The sequence below is a fragment of the Coloeus monedula genome, assembly GCF_965178545.1.
Source record: "Coloeus monedula genome assembly, chromosome: 1".
Taxonomy (NCBI): Eukaryota; Metazoa; Chordata; class Aves; order Passeriformes; family Corvidae; genus Coloeus; species Coloeus monedula.
Genome location: NC_138781.1, coordinates 52193294 through 52220173, shown reverse-complemented (window position 1 = coordinate 52220173; position 26880 = coordinate 52193294). Strand labels below are relative to the sequence as shown.

General features: G+C 40.3%; 1 protein-coding gene across 2 annotated transcripts in view; it reads right to left on the bottom strand.

Moving 5' to 3' along the window:
* The window catches only part of TPK1 (thiamin pyrophosphokinase 1), a 309138-nt gene extending 282569 nt beyond the window's left edge, over nucleotides 1-26569 (bottom strand). For both annotated transcript variants that reach the window (XM_082278078.1, XM_082278079.1), the window contains exon 1: nucleotides 26246-26569. In XM_082278078.1, the coding sequence (XP_082134204.1) occupies nucleotides 26246-26288 (43 nt within the window). In that variant the 5' untranslated portion in view covers nucleotides 26289-26569. The remainder of the gene's footprint in view (nucleotides 1-26245) is intronic.
* Nucleotides 26570-26880: the final 311 nt, after the last annotated feature.

Genomic DNA, 26880 nt, shown 5'->3' with positions numbered 1-26880 from the left:
TGCCTGTGGCTCTGAGGCAGTCCCCCCCAGCCACCCAGGGTCCGTGCCGCAGCATTGGGAAAGGGGGAAAGGGGCAGTGGCCCCGGCCCGGCCCGGCGGAGCCGGGAGGCTCCGAGCTGCCCCCACCTTCCAGCAAGCGAGCTCCGACCAAAAAGGGGAAGTCCCCACTTTCTGTGCAGTTTAAATATGTAAATTGTGAGAAGCGTAATTGGTCTTAAAGACTGTCCATCAACTCAGGGTCAACCCAATACAATAAGAAATGCATTTGTGGGGCCTAATAAAAAACCACGCTATACTCTGGGAGTTCATGAACTGTCAAAGCACAAGAAGGACATGAGTATGCCAGCTGGTTACAAGATCACTACAAGTCACACAAAGACAACCAGGTTGTGCAAATTATAAATATAACCCAATGTTGCATTCAGCACACAGAGAACAGCAAAAATTTTGTGTAAAAGATACAAAACCTCCTATGGAGGATTCCATGCAGAAAAATGTTCACACATGAATGAACTGGTATATGTTGCCCATAAAAAGGGAAATTGGAAGAAAGTTCTCCATTATCAGAACAATGACCTTTTGTAGTATCAGCCAAGTAGGAGAAAGGACAAAATCCACCTGCTGTTACATAAAAACGAAGAGTTTTTTGAAAGCAAGAAAAGGATCACATTGTGCAGGATAAAATTTGTCAGCCATTAGACGACCCAGCCAACCTTTTTCATTCTTCTTACCTCTACTTTGTAGTTTATCAAGTCATTGGATAAGTTGCACTCACCATATACCTAGGGAAATACCTTATTTAAAACCTTCATTAGTAGTATTTTTGTTTCCAAAACAGATGGCATTTGCAAAGTACAAAACTGCCTGATCCATATCGAATTATAACATTATATAATCTAATACTGGATAAATAATACAGTGTAATTCTTTTTTCTCCCACTTGAGAATGTATTTCCTATAGTGAGAACTACTGGGGGGAATCTGAATCCAAACCAAACAGTCAGTCAAGAAAAGGTCCTGTGTTCCAGCTCTGGAGACTAGGCTCTGTGAGGTGCTAGACTTCAATAACCTATCTGCTTGTTGACACAAGGTCAAGAGACTTTCCAAAACTGAGAGCAAAAGAAAAACCATTTATTAGCTATATAGTGTCAGTCCCTCTATGGAGACACAAAACAAAAGTCGGTTTTGTTTCTTTCTTAAGGTGCAATATTGCATTCCGTGGTTCAGGTGAACACTTCATGAGCTGTCATTTCTGGGAGTTCTGAACATTAATTAAAACAAAGAGGACATGATGTTCTGTCATGAATTCTCTCGAGATCTGCACTCAATACAGCTTTTTCCATAGTTAATGCACAGTGTTGACACATAGTTATGAGTATATTTACTTGGTTTTTACTGGAAGATTGGTTATCAAACAAGTTTTTATCACTCTGCTCTGCTGGGAAATTTGTATTACAAACTGTAATGCTCCATGGCTCAAAACAAACTTGCTATTTTTTAACAGGTCTATAACTAATTACAGCCCTTTTCTTTTCTTTACATAAGTAGAATTCTTATATTATATATAGAACTAGTGTTGCAGCTAGTTTATTTGATTTTTTTTTTTCCCTGAGTTTAGGTAATAAAGTAGGCACTGCAAATATACTGAACTCTTGAAGGTTAAATTTCTACACTATGAGCCAGATTTGCTTTGTTTCTGCACAACTTTCATCTCTCAAGTGATGGAAAAATACCCAGAACTATTAATTCATTGAGTTTTGGTTGATTTGGGATTTGTTGGGGTTTTTTTTTTTTGGAAGGCAGAGAAGAATCGAATCACTTTCCCACATCATTTTCCTCAGCACTTTGCCATAATCCCCATCAATATAATTGTATTGCATTTGCATGCAAGGAGCTCAAAGCATCAAAGAGAAAAAAGTCTTCTGTCCTTTAGCGTGCTGTAAGATGTGCTTTAGTTCCACTATGAATACTTAACATCTGAAATGGTCAATATGAAACATTGTACTAGTCAAATGCCCTTTGAGATCTCAAATGCTGTGTATTTACAGATGACCAAAAAAAAAGAAAAGAAAAATATAGTATCATAAAATTATGGAATATCCTGAGTTGGAAGGGATACGACAAGGACAGTCCACCTCCTGCCCCTGCATAGGACAGCCCTAAGAGTCACGTTATGTGCCCAAGGGCATTTTCCAAATGCTCCTTGAACTATGTCAGGCTTGGTGCTGGGACCACTTCCCTGGGCAGCCCATTCCAGTGCCCAACCACTCTCTGGGGGAAGCAAATCTTTCTCTAATATCCAACCTAAACGTCCCCTGACACAGCTTCAGGCCATTCCCTCGGGTCCTGTCACTGGTGACGAGAGAGACAAGATCAATGTCTGCCCCTCCTCTTCTCCTCATGAGGAAGTTATAGACTGTTATTCCTCCAGTTAAGCCTATACCTTTAGTTCTTTAGAAATTACGTACTAGGTACTGAAAAGATTAAAAAATACTTGGGAAGAATTCAGAAATTGTAGATGCGTGAAACAACATTTATTGTATCATTCAGCATCCAGTACTTATGAACTGAACCAAAGGCTGCATCCAGGCTTTTATTTCTGCTTTTTATTTCTCCATAAATTTCTCTAATCCCTCTGAAAATTTTAATACTTTTAATTGTCCCTCTATCTGTGGCTGTGAGCTTGTACAATTTAATTGCAATCTGCACAAAAATTAGTACTTTTGCTACAAACATGGAACAAATTTGATCTTATACCCTCAGCTTTGGTATTTAAAAAAACCCCAACACAACAACAAAAACCCCACAAATAGAAAATACTTGTTCCTGGTTTGCCTTTTGTTGTGTTAATTATAATTTTATATGCCTCTATTATATTTTCTCCGTCAAACCCCTAACTATAATTATCCTGCAATTTTATTTGAAGTACCTTAACAACTGAATGCACACCTTAAAAGAAAGGTAGGAAATGTATAACTGGTGCTAGCGTAAGTGGGTACAACAGTAGCAAAATTAATGAGAAAATACCAAGGCATATCAGGTGAGAATCTGTCACTAGATGCATCTTAATTAATCAAAAATAGCTTAATTATGCATAGTTTGAAAGAATCACTTCTATCTTATGATTCCCCATAATGTTTTTACAATTCACAATAATCTTCTATATGCCAGGACTGTTCAGCAAACATATGAAAATTAACATAAAAAGTATGCCTATTTAAATTACCTTACATTGTTCTGCCTTCCTTTTTGAAGTATAGGTATAAACTACTGCTGCCTTAGATTTTACATAAGGGTTGTATTATTTATCAAAGTAGTCTTTCCTTGACTGTCACAATTTTGTTGTCTTACAAAGAAATACAAGTAGACATTAAATTTAAAGAACATTGGAATGAAAATATTTTTGTAAGAAGCACATTTATTTTATCATGTAGAATGATAAAACCTGAGTTTACAGAAGAAAAACATGCAGCAGGATAGAGCAAACTGGGACAATTTTTGAGAAAACATCTTCAACTTTTTGTCTCAGAATAAATACTCGTTATTAAAACAAACTGTTCACAGGAAAGATGAGGTTGATAAACACATTTGTTTTTAAAATCTCTGAAGCTGTTCAACTATCCTAACTCATAATTCTCCAAGTGAAATATTTCACTGAGAAAGAATGTTTACTATTAAAGCATGAACTTGAACAGTCACATTTAAATTTTTTTTAAAAATTAAGATAATTAAAATGAAAATGCTTTGGTTGATTTTAACTATAATTTAGGAATGTCACTGAGAATTCATCTTCTTGTTCCAATTTAGGACAAAGACATCTTTTAAAAATTTGCATATTTTTCCAGGACAAAGTAATTTTCTCTCAATGCCATACGTACAGTAAAGGCACAAAGTATCTGTGAAGACAGGTGCTTATCTAACTTTACTCTTCTGAAAATGAAACACAGTGAGTACAGCAGCTTTCTATTAGGAGTGGGGCAGAGCTAATCTTCTAGAACTCCACAGGAACAGGCAATCTGCTCCTTTGGATCTACCAGTGATAGGGAACCACCATTTTTTGGAGGTTTGTTTGTTGTTTTTTTTCCTATAAAAATGCAACATGTTACATTTTTGGCCACAGAGTTCCATTAAGTACCACTTTCAATGGAATTTTTCTGTTTATACTCAACCTGCATCTGTGACACATATATAATAAGCACTGCACTAATAACTTGACTTTTCAGTGCTTTGTCCCTCAGAAAACAACTTGCAACAAAGAACTTAAAGTGTAGTGAGTAAAAGTCTGAACAATGTAATTTTCCTGGCAGAACTAGACCCCCCGGCAGTAGCACTGCACCTCCCAACAAGAACCTCTAGTCTTCCCACATCTACAGGTGGCCTTGATGGCATACTGCTAAAACAACTGGAATGTGAAAACCAAGGGGTATTGCTGGGGTCCCTTCCCCCTGCCATGGAGCCCTGGGAGATGGGCCCTGGGGGGGAGACACGGGGTTTCCCTGCCCCTGCTTAGATTCGTTCCCCATTGGTTGGTTTGTGTTCCCGGTGTGGCCAAGGACCCTTGGATCCCGTGACTGCAGAGTTCCTGAGCTGAGCCCCGGCCATGCAGCCGGAGAAATAAACCTCCCTGAAACATCTACCATGAATCTGTCCATATATACTCCGTTTCCACGGGACTCCTGGTTTGAAATATGCTTGTTGCAGTAATCCCCGTTGCGACTAACTGGTGGAGGAATGCGAGCAAGATACCGATCCCTGAGGAAAATTCGTGAGTAAAATAACCACAAAAAAAGTAATTTTTTGTTTAGTTGTTCAAGGATTCCTTTAACTTCTAGGTACATTTCTTTCTGTGGCTCAGAGAGCCCCATTTCCCACGATTCTTCCATAGTCCAGAGAGAATATCCAAACCAAGATGAGAAGAGAGAGGTCTAGAGTGGGTATTTTACTCACGAATTTTCCTCAGGGATCGGTATCTTGCTCGCATTCCTCCACCAGTTAGTCGCAACGGGGATTACTGCAACAAGCATATTTCAAACCAGGAGTCCCGTGGAAACGAAGTATATATGGACAGACTCGTGGTAGATGTTTCAGAGATGTTTACTTCTCCAGCCGCATGGCCGGGGCTCCGCTCAGGAACTCCGCAGTCACGGGACCCGAGGGCCCTTGGCGTTATCAGCACCAGGGAACACAAACCAACCAATGGGGAACAAGGCTGACCAGGGGCAGGGAGACCCCGTGTCTCCCCCCCAGGGCCCCTCTCCCAGGGCTACATGGCAGGGGGAGGGACCCCAACAGGGTATGTCACAATTTACAATGTGTCTTGCACACACACACACAAAACAATATTACCATTAAAGATGTTAAAGGAAGATGACCGAAGCTGATGTGGCAGTCTATCATAACTTCATTATATTTCTGCTATGTAATTTCAATGAAGGGAAGGGAATATTAAAGAGTATTCTAAAAGCTACACCATACCTGCTTGCAGCACCTGTTCCCAGTCTACACAGACTAATTCCTTCTGATGAATGTAACCAACAGAGAACGGCAATAAAATACTACGGGAAACAAATCGCCACTTTTCCTGTAAAACCACCAATCACATCTGTTGTTTGCATGTTGAAAGTTTATTGACAATTTTAATTTGGATTTAGAAAATAGGACTCAGTTATTACATGACAGTAGGGGTTTTTTGAAATTGTTTGTTAGGTTGTTGTTTGAGGTTTTTTTTAAAGACCTACGTAACCTCTAAGTTCTTTCACCAATAGGGAATTACCTAGATTTTTAATAAAAATGTCTGGAAAGACCACAAACTAGTAATATTAAATTTTATCAACAGGCTTCTCAGCTTAATTCTTGCAATACAACAATAAAAATGCTAATTGAGAAAGTTTTTGGGAAGATGCTGCAGAAAATACAACTACATGCACGGGAAATTAATTCTGGAGATGATGTGTAAAAGATGGCTTATAAAGTTAACGAGATATTACTTAAGGCAAGAGAAACAATTAGACTATTAACAGTAAGGATAAAGCAACATTTTGCCATCAAATATGATGAAACTAATTAAATTAAATTAAAAGTGAAACGAAAATTCAAATATGAAAATAAAATCAAACAAGGTAAAAGGCCTAAAGAGTTCACAGGCTCAAAATCCAAACAAATGTATCCAAAACCACAGCACCTATAAAGAACCTGAATGGACTGTTAGTTTATCATTTTTGCGCATGCTAAAAATCTGAAAGATCCTTCCTCCTTCAGAACATGGATTGGTCTGCTATTTTTTAAGACTAGAAAGAGATTTTATGGGCACCAGAACCAAAACTAAAAGGCACGGGTGTAATTGCAAAAGGAGTGAGTACTGAAAAAGCAGTAAGCTGTGCTATGCAGGTAATCTTTCTGAAGAATCTGTAATGCTTAAAGGGAAGATTCTGCTCCAAGGAATGTTGCAGGCACATGCAACAATGGAGCAAGTGAAACCTAGAGCTATTAGCTTGTATTGTTTCACAAAATACTTTTCTGACACTACAGAAGCATGAGAGTTGCCTAATCCAATTCTACTTACTTGACTAGTTTAATTCACATAACCTGATGAAACAACGGGAGATTGAGACTTACCAAGACATTTTATTAACAGTCTTTATTACTGTGCCATCACCAGGTGGGACCGCATATGAACACTTCAGTCCCCTTGGCTCAGAAGGGCTTCTGAAGCAGAGAACTGAATGGTTTCAAGACTCTGGTTAACAATGCCAACATGCTCCTCATGGCAGTCACTCACCATCTTTCTTGAGTCTGTCTCCATTTTTTATTTTGCTTTCCAAGTATTTCCATGTTGTTTCCTTACTGCTTACTCACTTTGACAACTCTGAAGACCTTCTGATTACCCCTCTCCTCCCACTGTTTCTGAACAATCCCACTACTAGCATCACTGGCAGATGATGACGCTGTCCTTACCCTCTGCTGCTGGCTCCTCTCTGTCAGTATTGACATCTTGTTAATGTCTTGCACATGCATGTCCTGCAACGATTTCAGCCTAAAAGATCTATGAGCAACATTTGAATTTTCAATGCTTTTTGTTAAACCATCCCACTTTTGTGAAACGTTCACCATATATTGTCCTTAAAAATCTCTCATATTTACCAGGTGCCACAATTCCACAGACACGGACTGGCAGTTAAGGGTTTGCATGACATATTTAGTAATGCATGGTGCTTAATGACCACTGTCATCTCACCTTCCCTTAGTGCTTCTCTTCTCTCTTTTTTCATAATTTATACTACAAAATCTTGGAACCAGCATGTGAATACTTTTTAATAAAAACTAGTCTACACATTAGTTTCTCCTAGCCTAGAGGCCTCATCTTTCAGGATGTATTTCAATGCAAATACAGGTTTTAACTCCTTTTTACACAGCACTTGCTAGTCTGTCTTAATAATGCATCCCTCATGCTCAGAAAAATATAACAAGGTAATATGGAATGTCTTAGGAAAATTTTCAGAAATAAGGAGACAACAAGAAAAGTAATAACAGAGCATCCTAAAAGCAATCTTCCCTAACCGCGGAACATGCAAGAAGTGCAAGAAGATAGCTATATCCTCTCCTGTTACTTAGAAACATCCCTTGCTAATTTAGCCTTTGAAAAATTTGGGGCATTGTCTGCATAACATCAAGAAAACCTGTAATGTTGTATAAAATATAATAGCTTAATAATGACTTGTTGAACAGTGTGTTCTCAAGAGAAAAGGAATAAGCATTTTCCCCGTAATTACCTCTCTAATTCCATTAGGCAGCCTATACACTTACTCTGTATGTTACAATGACCAGGTCTGCAAAGAGTAAAGTCTCAACCTTCAGAAGTGTGACAGTTCCCATGCTAATCTGAATCACCTACATTCACATACAAATCACTACAAAACTGTAATGGCAGAAGCACAATGTACAGAGGAATTTCCAGAGCATCTGGTGCTATGAGCATTGACCACGTTTGTTGAATCACATGCACTTCTCTGAGCACTGCAAGGCACAGAACTTAGTTCCATGGACCTCTTGATCTCTAGAAAGTGAGACACTGAAAGCAGGCAGTCAGTTGCTCAAATCTTAAAGTTATCTAGTGACAAGGCCATGTATGTGAACAGTTACCAAAATTTCAGTCTATTATTCAAAGCAGGGCCAAAATAAGACTTGGTATGATTTTTCTTCTGATTTCAATGTTATTAATGCTAGCATTGGAAAATCACAGACTTGCCTCTCACCTCTCCAGTCCCAGTAAGGGCCTGTCTCCATGAAAATGCTGAACAGGTATCTGGAAGGCATGATTTTCAACCAACTTATTTTTATTTGTATAAAAAGCTGCATGGATACTCTTGTTTCAGCTCCCACTAGTTCTACTTTAGTTTGTGGGTTTTTTTTAGTTCCTTTGCTGAGGGATACATTTAAGATGAATGGAAAAAGGTGCTTCCACATCAGATAACAGAGTCCATAAAGGGATTTGTAAAAGTTTACTTACACAGTGCAGCTCCTGCCTTTTAATAAACTTTCTCATGTGAACAGTATCGAACTGCCACTTCTCTCCAAATTCCCCAAACAAATTTAAAAGCAAGATGCATTCTTTTCTCTCCGGCATAATCAGAGACTCTACTGACTGAGTGATGCCACTTCTAGACAATACCTTTTTTATTCCTAGTATGCTCTTAAGGGATTCCCCAGGGAAACTTACTTATTTTTAGCAAACTACAGGAGCACACAGCTGGAATTTTAGAAATATTTCTTAAGAGCTCTCCTAGACAGAAAAGATTTGAAAGACAGTACATATTTCATGATGACCCAACAATGCCACAGTATCTCACCAAGAAGGTGAGTACAAGTGTGCACAACAGGTGCACCCTAATGTAACTAAGCAGAAAAGATCCTTTTACATACAATCATGTTTGAGAACAGACATGCATTTCGTACTTCTAATAGGATTTGATAAAATCATGGCTATAGAATAAAAAAAATAGGTTAGACAAGGCACTGGAAGGATTATCAAGTTTCCAACAAATGAAATAGAGCTCCGTGATTTAACTGATTAAATCCTATGGACCACTGGGAGGTAAAATAATGACCATTTTCATTAAATGTTCTGCTTTAGTCGAGTTATATGTGGACACATCAGCTAAGCAAGCACTGGAGTGGCAATGCCTACTTTCAAGTTCTTTGACTTTGTTTTCAAGAAAAATCAAATGCCATCTATCACAGGGGACAGAATTAAAGACATAGGACAGAAAGGTGACATTAAGCAGGCTGTATGCTCACTGGATCCCATTCACAATCTCAAAAGAAGCTGGATGCATTTGGTAAAAAACGATTGACATTTATGTTTTTCTCGGTAGACCTAATTAGGTCTGACATACATCCATTCACACTCAAATAGGCACAGAAACCTTCAAGGTTATTTTCCAATTATTTCCACCTACAGTGCCTCATTCTGAAATGACTGGGAATCTGAACCTTCAAAAGAGGCTACAGGTGCTGTTCATACATCCTCTCTCAGCAACTGAACCCTTAATAAGGAAAGTACTTTTTAAATAAAACTCATGATGACTTTCAAAACAGGATTTCTAATCTCAGCATCTTTGATCCCATTTTTACTTGTGATTAACAGAATTTTTCATCACACCAATGGTATAAGTACTGTTCTAATATTGTAAAAGCATTTTAAATACCCAAAAAGTCAGTTCTGTTCATAACACTATTATTAATGTAGTAACATAAATATCCATTTAAACAGCATAAAAGGTGCTAAAGGATGGTAAAGTAAATTTTCACACATGAAAGAATTAGATAAAAAAGCTTCCCCAAAGAGGTTATGAAATATTGAAGTTAAGATAAAGGTCACTTGAAAAGACACATCATATTTAACACTGTGTCATGGGGTGGTGGTAGAATCCCCAAACCAAATCAATCTCTTCTTTGCTTTTCTTAAAAAAGCAGAGCTTGCTTTAGGTTTATACACACATTTTCATGAAATGCCAGAGGCCCATCAGTAGTCAGCTGCATTTCCACAACAGTCAGATTACCTCTGAAGGGACCGAATTCTTAATTTAGTCCCTAAATACCATAATATTCTGAATGATCTCTCCTAAAAATACTTTTTCCTTTGATTTTGTCACAGATTTTGTAATCTACTGTATCACGAACTGAAAACGGCAGCCAAATCAACAATGTGATGAACAGATTATCTCAGAAAAACAAGCCAAAAAAACCCCTTGGTGGCACCTATATATTTTTTTATACCACATCTGTTCAACTAAATTTGCTTTATTTCTGGTGATGGCATTCGAACTGCCAGAAGCAGAGGCTATAACCTAAGAAATAGCAATGACATCCTTTCTGCAAGGGTTCTGGAAATGTTCTTTAGGTTCTAAGCTAACACTATTATCTTGAAATCTACAATTAACATGAACATTAAAAGAAAGAAAAGAAAGCATCCTTACTATTTGCTAAACTTCAGCACTTTTCAGTGTGGTATTTCAGAAAGTATAATTGCCTCCAATTTGTTGATGAGGAACTGAGGCAAAACAAGGTTAAAAGCTTTCCCAATACGTAGCATAGGACTCGGGAAAGAAACCTATGTACCTTCAGGTTCACGACAACTGAAAATGAATAAACTGACAAAATGCAGCTGTTTATGCAGCACACAAGAGCCTTTTCCAGAGACAATTGCATACATGTGGAATAACCAACAATATTAACATTTAAGGCAAAAAATAAATTTCATGGCTATGAAGAAAAAAATGACAACTTTGTACTTAACAGCTGAGAAACAGTGAACCTGAACGAACATCTGCAGTGTCAGAACAAACGCTCCCTAATACATACAAAATGTTGTAAAGCACTAGGATGTCAAAAACTAAAATGAATTATCAGGTTTGTAGAACAACAGGTAGTGTTTTAGCTATCTTTTGAATTTCCATATAAATGTAATCATCTGCAAAGAACCTCTCTGGTACCTCTGCTATTTTAGCTGCTCTTTTTTTTGGCTGTCAATGATGTATAAACTGCAGCTCCGCACAGGCTGTGGGCGCCTCCATATTGAGTAGATTCCATGAAGTACCAGGCTCAGCCAGGAGGCTGTTCTCTGCAAGATGAGATTTTAAAACATTCAAGGCAGGAATAGCATTTTGTCATCTACCTCCTCTACCACAGATACCTCCAAGAACTTAAGGGTGTGAAAAAAATAGAGCAATAATACATTTAAAGTTCACCCTTTTAGTTAAACCTGAACTTCAGAAGTATAAAGCTGCATATAAATGCCTTCTTAACAGAGACTTTTCTGTATTATATTCAGAGAAGCTTACTGTGGCTGCCTACGTATCTCATACTGTTCCCCACTGTCTTATTCTGGAATTCCAACATCATCATTTTAGGATTTGGTGCCAGTGAGAGCACATTTCAATCTTTAAACTCATTCAGTTCATATTTCACTCTCACAAGAGTTTGGCTATTTGCTTCTATCCTCTAAGGAAGCCCATAGCATTAATGACAAGATGTCAGGAATAACCAAGAAAACTAGTTTTATGCCCCTAAAGAACAAAATGTCATCTTTGTCCTCTCAGGCAAAGTTGTCTTCTCTTAATAAAAAGAATGGCTTTTAACATCCATCAAGTAAATCCAAGCCAGCATATCATCAGAGATTATTTACATTTATTCCTGCATCTTGCTTAATTTCTTCCCTCTGTTTTATGACATTACCCTCTGTGTCATCTATGATCACAGCCACCTCTTGTGAGAGAGCAGCAGAAAAACTACCACTACTGCTAACCCTATTTCCTTCCCTAGGGAAATCAACTATAGCTTTTACTACTCCAGACGATCCAGCAGCTTAGGATACAACAGTCCAGGACACAGACTTCCCCAGCTTCCTGCTCTCCCTCTGCCATCTCTAAGCATTTAATTTCTATGAAGCAGTTGTTATGAATTACCAAGTACTGTCATTTCACACACCTATCCAGGGCTACCAAAACAAATTAGAGGGTTTAGCATAAATCACAATGTAAGCAAAGCACACATCTCTTGATGTGAGACATCAATGAAAACATTTCAGTTCCATACCCTTTCCCCAACTGCTACAGGTTAGTAACTCAAACTTTATGTATATAGCAACTAAAAAGCACAACTAACAAAAACCCACCTAAACTCCCAGTTGCATAGTAAGAATTATAGCTTGTTTCAAAGCCCCAATTTGTGTGCCAAGAATGTGTTGCGGAGCCAGTGGTTTGTTCCACACCACCCCTCAAATGCTGACATGTTTTGACAACGCTGCCACCAATTCTGATTTTTAAAGCTGAAGAGAGAGTAGATGTTCACCTCAGCCATCTGCCAATGCAGCAGATGAACATGATGCAGACATTCCATAACTGATGTACCTCAACTCACCAGAAATCCTGTGATTTGAGGCACGCTTCCTCACTCAAGATAATGACTACAGAAATTACAGTGACAGCAGGATTTGTCTCTAGAGTGATGTGAATGAAAACTAAATATATTAACTCTTTCACTATAAAGTGGATTAAACTATAGAGAAACTCTTGTAGATGCATTCTCTTGCTGATTTTTACCCTCAGAAACACATAATTGGAGCTTTTGAAAAAAATTAGGAGTTATTATCTGAAAGAAGCTTTCTTTTTGAAAATTTATGGTCCCTTTTGGACATCAAGAGAATGCATATTCCTAGAAAACCCATCACAGTCTATAGAAGACACTTGTGTTTCTCATCAATATGAAAGATCATCTGTAAAAACTAACAGAATAAGAGAATTTGTAAATGTTCAAGGTTTTTTTCAAGGTAATCCCTCTGAAACCTCTACAAATTCAAGTGCCAATTATCAGCAGTATGGAGACAGATCAAATGAAATCACAGAGAAGATTGCACCATCTGGAAAACTCATAGCAATTGCTACACAGTTTTCGCTCCTTATTTCAGAATTTATGGAACTTCACTCCTCATACCTGTTTTCACATACTTGTAAACTTTTGACATCATCTGTGTTTTAGCTAAAAATGAACAGCATTGCTGTACTGCAGAAGAAAGGATCAATAATTTGCAGTATGAAAACTTCAGACCACAAGAACAAATCCTGCTTGTCTGGTAGCCCAGATGAAGCCAGTCTGATTACCTGAGTAAAAATGTGTGCAGAAATGGCCTGTGCTCCCTTCAGAGACCAATATGCACACAGGAAGCTCCCTCTGAGTCTACAGATATGATTCGTAAATTCACATCTCAATCTTCTGCAGTTTTGTACATTGAAGTTTTGTACATTTAGTTCATTCTTCAGCCCCTAAGTAGAATCAGTTCTCCGATCTGATTCTACTTCATTCTTCTCCATGTACCCTCGAAAAGGGAAAGGCTCCTAGTGACAGGGACTACATCTTCTCAAATAATGTATTCCAGTGCTTCCTCCTGCTACTTACATGTTTTTCCCCAAATATCTAACTCAAGCCATCTTTGCTTGAAGTAGTTGAAATTCATTTCTTACCCCACTGCAGTATAATTGGTGCATATTTCCAAGGTCTGTTATGTATGCTCTTGGGAAAAGTATGAATAGGACAATTCTGTACAGATACACTGTGAGCTGCAAAGGTTCTTCCACTGAATAGAACAGCAGGATCTCCTTCCTAAATTCTCCTCTTTCCATGGCTCCTTCTAAAGAAAAGTAAAAAAATTCCTTTTACCTAGTATTTGTATCATAAGATGTGCTTTTTCCATATGTATATGCCACTTGGGGAGAAGAAGAAAAGCAAAGATTAAATAGCAAAGGATAAGACTACAAAACTAGAAGTTTATAAACTCTCCCAAAACATTACTGTCTCTTCCTGTGTATTCTTAACTTTAGATTTCCTCTCTACTGTTCTAACTTATATTATATGGGCTGTATAACTACACTAGTTTAGAGTTCAGCCCCTTTGTTAATACTCTGAAGCCTTACATTTATTCACTTCCAACTCTGCTCTCAAAGGAAACTGGCTATTTATTTCAGAAAATGTATTCAGGAAATGTAAATCCAGACAAGAAACAGAATACTTGTGCATAATGTTGTGTAAGTTTAGCATAACTATTTGCTTCACTGTCTAAATTTAAGGGTTTTTTTTCTCCTTGTGGGATTCACAATTATAATATTTATAGATAAATAAGAATAGATTCTATGGAAATAATTTCAAAGCTTTTGATAGCTCACAGTAGCCAACAGTAAATTCAGCATACTGTGTAGTAAAATCTTACTGCAGTTAACTTCTTTTTGCTACCTAGGAACAATAACAAAATACTATAGGGTTTTTGTTTTGGTTTTTTTTTTGGTTTTTTTTTTTTGGTTTTTTTTCCACAATTTTAAAAACACACCATACTCAGAATGTAAGGAAGAAGTACAGCCCTCTGAATTTCTGAATCACATCACAAGACCTCTGAAGTCTGCTCCTAGTTCTCCAAGACCTCCTTTGTGACACATGACTAGCCACTTAATACTCCATGCTGCAGGATATACCTATCCCTAGATATACCAATTCCTTTCCTTCCTCACAAGTCTGTCCATCCTACTTAAAGAGAAAGGAAAAGAAGTCTCTCCTTTGGCAGGCTAAGTGTTTCAAATTTATAGACTAAGGAGTCAGAAAGGATCACTGTGACAGTCCAGTTCAGCCTTTTATATAAAGAATAGCCTGAAATTCATTTTTTTTTCAAGCTATGTATGACTTAAAACTGACCTAGGCAGATTCTACATCAGTGTTTCTCTAGGCACAGTATTCAAATGGTTGGTTATTCTCTTCCATGTTAAAAATCAGTACCTGATTCAGGTATGAATTTGTTTGGCTTCAGTGTCCAATCTGTGTGCCTTGTAACACCTTTGTCGGCCTGACAAAATACAGCTACTGCAATACCAATGCAAATAATAGATTACACTACGTGTTACCTAAAGAGCATTCCTCCTTAAGTGCACCCCTGGGACAGCTCTAGCACCACCTTACTGGAGCTGGCTGACACAAAGCTTTTGGCAACAAGTATGCTATCAAACATCTGTTGTGACCCCCTTGGAAGCGCCTCCTCTCCCACACCATATGGCCGCCGCCACCGAGTGGTACTGCAAGGCCACAACCCCGCTCTCATCACTCCCTGTCCTCTCTGGGGAGGCCAGACACTGACAGATAATTTCACACACACTTCACACTCCATCAGCAGGGAAGACAGCCCGCTGCAGTGGAGACATGCCGAGCATGTCCACGTTACAACACACTCTGTCCATGTCACTGTCAGAAAACTCTGGTCATGGAGTACATGTCGTATACACTGAAGGAAGGGTTTTGTTGGTTTTTTTTTTGTCTAGCACTGCTTTTGCTCTTCGCAAGTGGCAACTGCTTTCTGTGAAACTGGACTTATACTTGGGGCTTTGTCAACACAGCTATAGCAGCTGTGGGTGCCAGGAAAAACAAACAAAAAACAAACATGGCCACAGAAACACAGCAAAACATTACACAGCAGATCAAACTTCCTACTGACTTAAAGAGCTTTGTAGGCACAAAAATTTAACTTATGATCTTATGACAGGATAGCAGACTAAGAGAAAACAAGAAATTCTTCCATAGGATCAAGTGACAAAAGCTGTTAACTATGAATGAGGTAAATACAGCAGCAGCATTACTACTGACCAGTACACAAGAACAGTAGTGCAAACAGAGGCACAGGGAACTAAGAGATTGAGTTTCCATGTGAAAACCCTACCAACAAGTCAATTCAAGGAAGGATGTCTTGATATCAGTGATTTTCTTTCCCACAGCTACAAAATGACCATTTAAATCCTCTGTTCACAGTTACCTAAGTCATTAGAAAGGCTCAAAGCCTGTGCATACAGTACTAAATGTCACTCCCACAGTGGATTCTGTGCAAAGAAAGCAGAGCTAATAGGAGAGCACTCTTGATAACAGCAGGAACACACCAGCACCCTAAGAAGGCAGAATTGAAAATAACACTGTTCTACTTTGAACACAGTGAAGGTTATATCAATAGAAGGGTTGAGGTTGGAAGAACCTTTAAGATCATCTAGTTCCAACCCCCCTAAAATGGGCAGGGACACAGTCCACTAAACCAGGTTACTCAGAGCCCCATCCAACCTGGCCTTGAACACTTCCAGGGATGGGGCATCCAAAACTTTTCTGGGAATCTTATCTCAGTGCCTCACCACTGTCAAAGTCAAGAGTTTCCTCCTAATACCTAATATAAACTAACCCTCTTTCAGTTTAAACCCATTCCCCCTTGTCCTGTCACATCTCCTCGGCAAAGTCCCTCACCAGCTCTCTTGTAGGGCCCCCTGAAATACTGGAAGGCTTAGAGGTTGCTCTAAGGTCTCCCCAGAGCCACCTCTTCTCCAGGCTGAACAACCCCAGCTCCCTCAGCCTGTTTTTAAAGGGGAGGTGTTCCAGCCCTTTGATCATTTTCGTGGCCCTGCAGCAGGTCCACATCCTTATGCTGGGGTCACCAGAGCTGTACATAGCACTCCAGAGGGGGTCTCATGACAGCAGAGTCATTAGATCAGTTTGAGGCAAAGTCTTGTGGCTGTACCTTTCAAGAACACTGCTGTGCAAAGTCCAGAAAGCAAAACATTAACTTGCCCTTAACAAAAGTTTCCTCAGTATTGTTCTCTTTTCTTCTTTCTTCTTGTGTTTTTTTTTTTAAAGAATAAATCAATCTCTTCTTTAGGAAACTCGAAAGGCAAATTTTCCATTTGTAGCAGGAAATGGCAATATGGAGACAAACACTTTCATATCAGAGCTTAACCACCTCTGGTGTGCCCAGGTTGACTCATTATGAAATTAGGTGATCACACACATTGCCCAAGAGCTATTTCTGTTGCATCCGCAGCAGCTAAGACACTGCACCACTTCTTCTAGCAATCCAAGTGTCCAAGCAGAGGATCTTTAGCTGCTTGACTCTCAAGCTGCCCTCTAACATTTTTTCTCTTTTGGATTCACAGTACGGCAAAACACTGCTTAGATGGTCATTAAACATATCTGTAAACTGAACAGGGAAACAGCTCCATATGAGGAGACAGGCTATACTCACAAGGCTGTGCTCTACAGCTTGCAGAACACTAATTTCCTGAGTGTTGCCCAACTCAAAGCATCTGCATTAAAGGCTGTCAGTTACATTTAAAGCAGACAGAAATCTTGATGCCTTGTAAGCATTACTGATACACAGGTCAAACTCCCTAGTATAAATCTCACTTCTGCCCCCAGGATTTCCCCATACATAACTCTCATCAACAGTGCAAAGTCTCAAAATGGAGCACCTGGAGACAGATGCTATTTGCAGCTGCTCTGTGACACATGTCAACGCCAGGGAAGTGTTGAGTAATTTAAGTCACATCATCTGCTGAACAACTCCCCAGATGTGGTTTCAAACCAACAGCCTTTTAACTCATCCTGAAAAACTAGACCTTTAGCCTATGCTTAGCTCGGGTCTATAGGTCAGTGCTTTGCTTGCCACACCTAAATTAGCTGTAAGTATAAAAGTAAATAAATCTCACACACAGAGTTCATTGACATATCAGTGCCCTTCTGCTACAAAAGCTGAATCATAGAATTGTTAGGGTTCACATGGCCCTGTGGAGACCATTTAGCCCAACCCTCCTGCCAAGGCAGGATCACCTAGAGCAGATTACACAGGAACTCATCCAGGAGGGTATTGAATGTCTCCAGATGAGAGACTCCACAACCTCTCTGGTTGTTCCAGTTTTCTGCCACCCTCAATGTAAAGTTCTTTCTTATGCTGAGCTGGTACTAATTGTGGTTTAGTTTATAGGCATTGCTCTTTGTTCTGTCGCTGCGGGCCATTGAAAAGAGTCTGGCACCACTCTCTTGGCACCGACCTTTGAGATATTTATATGCATTAATAAAAGATCCCCTCTTAGTTTCTTCTCCAGACTAAACAGCCTCAGCTCTCACAGTCTCTCCTCATAAGAGAGATGTTCCAGACCCCTGATCATCCTTCACAGGGCAAGTAGTTCCATGTTTTTCTTGTTCTGGAGCCCAGAACTGTACACAGCACTCCAGATGTGGCATCACTGAGGCTAGCAGGGGGGCAGGATCACCTCCCTTGTCCTGCTGACCACACTCTTCCTGGTGCATCCCAGGATACCGCTGGGCCTCCTGGCCACAAAGGAACTGCTGGCTCACGGTCAACCTGTCGTCCACCAAGACTCCCAGGTCCTTCTCTGCAGGCCTGCTCTCTAGTAGGTCAGCCCCCAACCTTTACCAGTGATTGAGTACTCTTCTTTCATGTATGCTTATATAGAATACATAATTGTGAATTACGTCTGTGGGGAAAAAAGAAAAAAAAAAGAAAAAGAAGAAAGAATGCCTTTCCTGACACACTTTGCTGTGTCTGCACCAAGCAAGTCCACAGACACCCTTACTGACACTGTCAAGGAAGTCAAAGCTTTTCTAGATGAGGAGTCCCCAGTGCTTCATAACATCAACATATTTTCCTTTTGCAGTAAAGCCAACTTCCTTCTGCCAGACACACAGTCAGTTTTTACCACCAAAGACACTGAACAATTTGGTCAAAAACTGTACATATAAATAACTCTTAACTACTCACTTATTGCTGTGTTACCCAATATCAGTGTTGACCAGATAATTTGGGGTATAGACCAGAAAAAAAAGAGCTACAGTAAGAAAACACAAGAAATAAAACAAAACAGAACCCACACCACTAGTCACAACTATAGAACAAATAAATTGTGAGGGTACAGGTTCTGCTCCTACTGAATTCACTGGCCAGCTTCCCATTTATTTCAATTGGCCTGATAAACACATGCATCCCTCCAGCTTCTGTCCTGCCAGAGAGGAAGGCTGGCAGACAATCCATCAACATAAGCTACAAAGAATCAGCACTAGCACTGAGAAAATTCAACTGCCATTCAAAATAAAATTCAAAGCTAGGAAATTACAGGAAAAGCCTTCCAGGAGCTTCAACTGCTATTGGATATACAGATATAGATTTAATTTAAAGCAATCCAAAAGCTACTAAGTGTGCTCTCTATGTAGAATTTCACTAACAGAATGTTCCTATAACAACTTTACATTTTAATTCTCTTTTTAATTTTGCAAAAGCAGTACTACACAAACACTGTTAATCATATTCCTCATGTTTAAGGTCAGAGCTGGATGGAATGAAGAACCTGTTTCCATAAACTCACATCTAATTCACCACAACTGTATTTTAGAGAAAAATGTAAGGCAAAAATCTGAAGAACTGGTTATATTTCACTGTGGTCAGCTATACACTGGTGGAAGGGACAACTGATAGTCAGTTCTTTTCAATCTTGAAATTATTTGGCCATAGATCAGATTAATTAATCTTGCTGGACACACTGCAAATTCTGCTCTCTGTGTAGAAATCAGAGACAGGAAATGTTCTCTGCTGTGCCAAAAAGCAGGTGTATACATCCAAGTTCTCTCCAGTTGATTTACTACATTTTGTTCTGGGTAAGACCTATTACTGGGTTGTTGGGATTTTTGTTTGTTTGTGGGTTGGTTCTGCAGTTTGTTGGTTTATTTGCTAATTTGGGGGTTTTGTTTTGTTTTGTTGGAGGGCAGAGGGAGAGAAGTGTTCCCCCTTCTTTTATCCACATTTTTCAACAAGGGTACTTTGAGACAGGCATGGCTATTTTTATGTCACACAGAAAAAAGAAAAAGTTACATTTCTAACTGGTAGTTTCTCTGGACAAAGTTAATAGCATTGTTCTTAAAGGTCCTAACCCCTGAGCTTACATCCAAACCTAAAACTCATTAGAAGTGAGAGCTGTTGAGAACTGACTAATGAAGAGGAGCTGCTAACCCTTTAGTGTTAGCACTAAAGGTTTTCAGGTGGTTTGTTTACTTGGTGTTTTTTTTTTTTAGTTTTCTTTTTTTAAGACTTTGATTTTAGGTTTTACTCTTGATGCTGCTATTTTCTGTACAGATTAAGCTTTGATTAATATCTCAGGATGTTCAAACATAAAGCAAATCCACAAGGATGCCTGGGATTTGTTATTTTGGATCTCGAAAAATCTGAAACCTACCTGTGTTAGGTTTTCTCCTGTGTAAATAAAGTACTTCTTTTCTATGCTTCATATTCAATTTCTCCATAAATCAGACTTAGATGAGCTTGTAAACAGGAAAAAAAACCAAACAAAGCCTCTTCTGTTTTCCACTTCCAGGAAGTAAAACTAGCTTTTATATATATGTATATGCGCAGATTTGAGATAAAGCATAATGCTAAAGGTGCTATGAAACTGTTACAGTGTTTTAAGGGCTGATCAGAGACATGCAAGTGAATACAGCAGAGGAGAAATGAAAGTTGAAAGTTCAGTATTCTCCTTGACTTCCTGCACCTTCTTAAGACTAATACTTTGCTCTTTAAACACTAACAAGTTTGAATGGTTTTCAGCAGTCCTCCACACATTTAATTGGATACAAACAACATGAACATTTGATGACTTGAACAAGTGTATTTCCCACCTCCTTATCTGGTGTTAAATCACAGGTGAAGAAAAAGAAAAAAAAGAGATGAGGGGAAAAAAAAAGACTACAGGAGATAAGCTAGTGTATTTCCAAGCTTTAAGCCTCAGCTGATGGAAAATAACAAGACCTTCCAAAAGGAATTTAATTTATCCAGGTGCTTTACTATCCGGGCAAGCAGTAATGAATGTGAGTTTTTGTCTCAGAAATTCCAGTAACATCATTATTGCTCTTATACTCATTGGGGTCTTGAAGATTTTTTTCTTAGTTTGGGGTTCTTTTTGTTAGGATGCTTTATTGTGGGGTTTTTGGAGGTGGATTTTTGGTTTAGTTTTTGGGTTGCTATTTTTTTCCCCTGCTTTTTGTGTTTTTTGAGATGACCTTAGACCCCTCCACCATCATATTCCCACTCAAAAGAGAGCTATGCCCTGTTCAAGACTGCAAGATATGGAACTATCAGTGCACTGACACTGCACATGGTAAGGATCCATCATCCACATAAACAGCAACTGAAGTCAACATGTTTCAAAAGGAGGCCCTGTGCGTGTGTACAAAAATAAGTAAAATAAGTAAATGCCTATTCATTTTCCTAGTAGTTCCAATGGTTAAAAGTGCCTTCTTAAAATGGTTAAAGATTCTTTGTTACCCCATTCCAAATAACACATCTGCATATAAAGCATTAAAAAAAAGATAAAGAACTCCAAAAGCTTTCAATGTGTGAAAGCAAAGATCTAACAGAAAGTGGTGAAGTTAACAATGAATACTTCTTTTAAGTGCAATTCTGCCTGTAATACTTCACTCATAAATGCACCTGTAAGTAATCAATACAATAACAAAACAAATGCTGACCCAGCACAGCAGATTAGCAAGCAGCAGGGTCTGAGGCTGAATATTAACAGCTACTTCAAAAACAAACTAATGAGTTTCAGGTAACTAGGCTAGATGAATAGTGATGCCACTTAAATGAAATGAAGAACAGGAGCAGGTCAGCAATATTCACAGAAGGAAAAAAGCTTTTTGAAAGCATTTAAGTTAAAAAGACAGAACAATACAATAGCCATATTGGAAGTGCTTCCTAATTTCATTACGGAATGCCAGTAATAGTCTTAAAAAAACTGACACCCCTGCTAACACTTTTTCAGTTTAGGTGAACTCAATGACAGCTTTCAAATGACCTGATTCATCTGAAAACTTCACTAATCTGACCCAACAGCAGTGGCACAAATCCTGCAAAACTGCAGAGCTACCCAATAGTTTGGGACTCCACACCTTTTCCATATACCTTTAATATTTAGGAACTAACAGAAACCATCAGGTTGATTTCCTAACCCCGTAACTGTCTTGATTTCTACCACAGAATTTTGTGAATTAGATTGCAAGATAATGCATCAGAGAGACCATGCTGAGCTCTAGTAAAGGGATATTTAAATAGCCATTGACACTTGTACCAGGCTGCAGGTCATTCGCTGAATGGCAAACATATCACTGTTTCACAAAATAACTTTGAATCCTTAGTGTCAAATAAAAGGGAACATTATGGAAGAAGTTCAAGCCCCAGGCACTTAAAAGGAAAATGGTGATACAATCCTTTCAGAGGTAACTCGTTTACAGTCAGTAACATTTCCAGGAGAAGACACATAGTAAAGCAAGAGACAATCAAGGTTGCAGAATGATGGAAGAGCATTCAGAGCGTATTGTTGTTTCCTCTTGTTCTCTTTGCTTTAAATTCAATGCAGAATCTGATAGTCCCTTTGCACAAAGAGATAACTATATATTTTCTCTGTAATTCTGAAGCAGTCTTTGCCCTATGTGTTGTGGATCTGTCTCTCATGGCATATAGATGACCTTGCTTCAGTGAGATAAAGACAACACGCCCACTTCTGAGCAAACCAAATCTTAACCACCAGCTCTCAACACAGCATAGTTCAGCAGTGCATTTGACTTGGAGCATGGAGAAGTGGGGACAGGGAAATCAACTCTCACTGTTAGCACAGGCTCCCTGTCACTCAGAGCAAGCTCAGCTCCAACATACCCTCTGCAAAGCACAGAAGAGAGCAGAGGGATAACATCTGCTGTTTCTTTGCAGTCCCTCCACCTCTACAAGGCAAGACACTCATATTGGGACCTGCTGGATTATAAACTAAGGAAGATATTCTCCTTCTCCATCACTCCACTTGATAAAACCAATACTGAGCTGCACTTTAGGGACTGTGTAAGGCAAGGAATCATTAATCACATCTGGAGATGAGCGAGAATCCAGGCCCTGCTATGGCAGGCAATGTAAAACGTTCCCTGTGAGAAAACACAGCCTAGCAAACTGGCACTCTGCCCTTCTCAAAATCTCAAGAGGTATTCAGGGGCAACCTTATTAGAGGATGCTACAGTACTTCCCCTGTTAAGCAGCCACAAGCACAGCACACTCAGCTCCCAAAGTTCATGGTATTAAAATAATGAATTAGAAACACTTGTCTCTCTGCAGAAGTTCCTGCAGCACAGTCTGGGACAAGCAGCAGGAGGCAATGACAGTGCAAGAAAAGGGTATACACAGCAAGAGGGAAATGTCAAGTCTATCAAAGGATGCTCCAGAATAAACAAAGCTACTCTTGACATTAATTCACAGGCTGTACTGTGACATCATTATGAGCCTTCTACAACAGCTTTGCCCTGTGAAGCTTCTGCCTGACCCTTTCACACAGCATACATACAGGTCTTCGTGGTGGAGCCTTCTGTGAGCCTTTTTAAAGGTTTCATTCCATGAGGAAATGAAAATATATTTCAGTGTGCAAGACACAAGTTTAGACTCAATCCCACTTTGAATTCTATCTTGTTACCCATTCTGAACTACATTAAGCAAATCAACACAGTTCTAAAGTCCACAGCATGGTGTTCTGACTGCAGCATGGTGATTTTCAACTGTGCTCCAGCTGTTTGACTGAATAATGTTCAAAGTCCCTGAGCATACTAGTTAGCACAGCAGTTCTCAAATATCTACTACTTGAACATCAATCAGGTGCGATTGAGAGAGATGTACAACCCAAGAACTCGCTCTAACTACACTGACTAAAATTACCAAGGCATTAATGGCCCTGAAATTCCAATTCAGGTATCTAATATTATAATTTTCTAAAATCTGGGAGTGTTTTACTCTATTCTGTATAAATAACAGCATAACTTCTCAACAATTTCAAAAAGAGAAACAAAGTAATTAATAATCTTCAAACATAGCTGACAAATTTTTCACAATGTCCCCACCACAAACACAGTCAAACACTGCTATACACTGTATTATTTACAGTATTGAGGGAAAGGGGCAAGGTCCATACTGCTTCAACAGCCTCACAAGGGTTTATTTTGTAAGCTCATGTTTAGCTTCTAAAAAGTGCCATGTTCTTCACTGATTAGCTTTATATTATTTGGACACTTAAATACCTATCCCAATGAACCAAACAGATGGAGGAATTACTGGTAGGTACTTCCTCCAGAAGAAACTGGGAGGCTCATTTTACCTATCTAATTTTGAAAACCTTTTATCTGAGTTCCCCAAGTGGGATACCAGAGCTTAAAGGTAGAATTGGCAAATAAATCTGGTCAGCCTTGAATACTTTGAGCAGGCTAATTCAATTGGTAATGCTGGTAATGAACGTCTGTAATGATGACAAGGATCTTGATGTAGTACCACTGTGCATTTTATAAGCACTGCCTGTATAACCAACTGATTTGTAGGCAAGTAGCAGACATTTTTTTCAGAGAAGCAGGCTTCTTTGCATCCAGCTGGAGCCTCTGAAATGAGAAGGCTGTGGGTCATGAGAAAACTGAACAAACATCCCAAATTTTCAAATCCAACTGAACATAACCAAAGAAAAAGAAAAGAACAGGCAACTCCTGGAAACTGAGCACATATGTTAGCCCTAGCATCATACAATGTCTATAAAAGGCAACTATCATATAATACAAACAGCAGTGCCTGTACTTCCACAGGGATAAATTCATAGAATCATAAAACGTTAAGTGGTTGGAAGAGACCTTAAAGATCATCTAGTTCCAACTTCCCTGCCATGGTTAGGGACATCACCCACTCAATCAGGTTGCTCAAGGCCTTATCCAACCTGGCCTTTAATAGTGTCAGTGTTGGGACATTCACAGCCTCCCTGGGCAACCTGTTCCAGTGTCTCACCACCCTCCCAGTAAAGAATTTCTTCCTAATATCTAACCAAAATTTCCCCTCTTTGAATTTGAGCCCATTATTCCTTGTCCTATCACTACAGTTCCTGACGGAGAGTCCTTTTCCAGCTTCCCTGTAGGCCCCCTTCAGATACTGGGCAGTTGCTATGAGGACTTCACACAACCTCACAGCAACCTCTTCTCCAGGTTGATCAGCCCACTTTTCTCAGCCTGTCCTTGCAGGGCAGGCGCTCCAGTCCTCTTATCAACTTCTTACGGTAGCTTTTTGTTTGGCCTTATTACAAACTTAGTAATCGCTTATTGTATATAAGAGGACATCACATCACAATGAATCAAAATCCACCCATTAATATCTCACCTACATCTCATTCCCTCTTTCCACCCAAAGCAACAGTGTGTCTCAAAGAACACATACACACAGCGACAAATACACATTTCTGGCAGGAATATCTTGAGTGCACCATTACCCGTTATTAGTTTTGAACATATCCTGAAGAAGTTTTAAAGAACCAGAGCAAAGCATGACATAAAAAGAAATATGTATCACAGTGGAATGAGTTTAAACATGCTCTTAAACTGCTAGCTATAAAAATGTATTTAATTGTTAGATGTGTGCATTTTGTTAAACTCTGCCCTTCCTATAGGTCTTACTAGTAAATAAATAACAACATATACCTCAATGCAGCATCTGGTCTCTGTGCCAGAGAGAGCACAAAAGAGCAGTATAAGTTAAAATTCAGCTGCTATGCCAAAGTGATTTTTATGCAACTTTAAAATCACATTTTTGAAAGACAAAAATATTTACTGTTTATAACGGTATCATCAAATAGCAAATTGGACCCTATTGAATTAGACACTGCAAACACAGAGTGAAGAAGAGGTGCCTATTCCAAACAGTGCACAAGCCACTTGGATCAGTCTGTGCTTATTACAGGTGCTCCATCCTCTAGATGCATAGTAAGGTTAATGATGTATATCAGTAAAGCTCACCTCTCAGATCTCAAAAATACTATCTAAAACCACAACACAGTTGGACAGCTTGGGAAACCCCAAGAAAACCCCGAAAACAAGCCTCAAAGCTTTGCTGTGCAGTACTGAAGGGCAAGGGTGCAAGGGTGGCTCCAGGGCAAAGCACATGGGCAGGAGGCGGGAAGCCAAAGGCACACGGGGGATGGATGCCAAGCCCAGGGACTCCTAGACCTAGGAGACAGACAGGAGATACGGGACGGACACGCTTGACCGGAGCGCTCTGCCCGGCCAAGCCGAGAAAACGGTGGCAGCAAATGGAAAGTACCCGAAGGGGTTGGGGTTTAAATGCCAATTTTGAACTCCAGAGGGTGTTAACACGGTACCAAACCGCTGTATTTAGCCCAAACCTCAGCCTGAGCGCGGCAGACGCACCGCGGTGTTTCCGCAGCGGGGCCGGCGCGGGGCTCGGCGGGGCTGCGGGAAGCAGGGCCGGGGCGGGAGGCGCGGCCGCCCCGCTCCCCTCCCTCCGCTGCTCGGCGCGGCGGGGCCAGGACAGGAGGTACCGTACCGGCGGGCAGGAGGCATTCCAGCGGCGTGAACGCGCGCTCCATGGCCCCGCGGGACGGGCGGGCACACGCTAAAGGCACGGAGAGCCGGGCGGGACCGCCGGCGGGGGGGCACGCGGGGAGCAGCCGTGCCCCTTCCCGGTCTCCCCGAGGAACGCCTGCAGCCACACAGCCGCGGAGGCTGCTGCGCCCGCCCTTGCAGGCGATAGGCGGCCGCGCCGGGTGACGTGGCGGCGGCGCTGCCCGGGTACCTTCGGCCGCGCGTCTTCCTACATCCCCCGGGACTGGCACCGGGACCGGGATGTGCGTGGGAGGGGGGCGGCAGGGCAAGCCGAGGGAACCGATGGCCGCCACAATCCGTTGCTCGGCGGTGGATTCAGCAGCGGGGAGGAAAGGCGGGACACGTTGATTGGCAACGGCGGCGGCCTATGGGGCCTCGGCTGAGAGGGCGGGGCTAAGGGACAGCCCCGCCCCTGCGGCGCCCGTGCGCGCTCTGAGGCGGGAGAGGGAAGAGAGGAGGGAAGGGGGAAGGACGGGGAGAGGAGCAGAAGGGAAGGGACGGGGAGCGAGCGAAGGAGCGCTCGGTCTCTCTGGGCACCTGAGCAGTGCCGACCGCGGTACAGCGACGCTGTGGGAG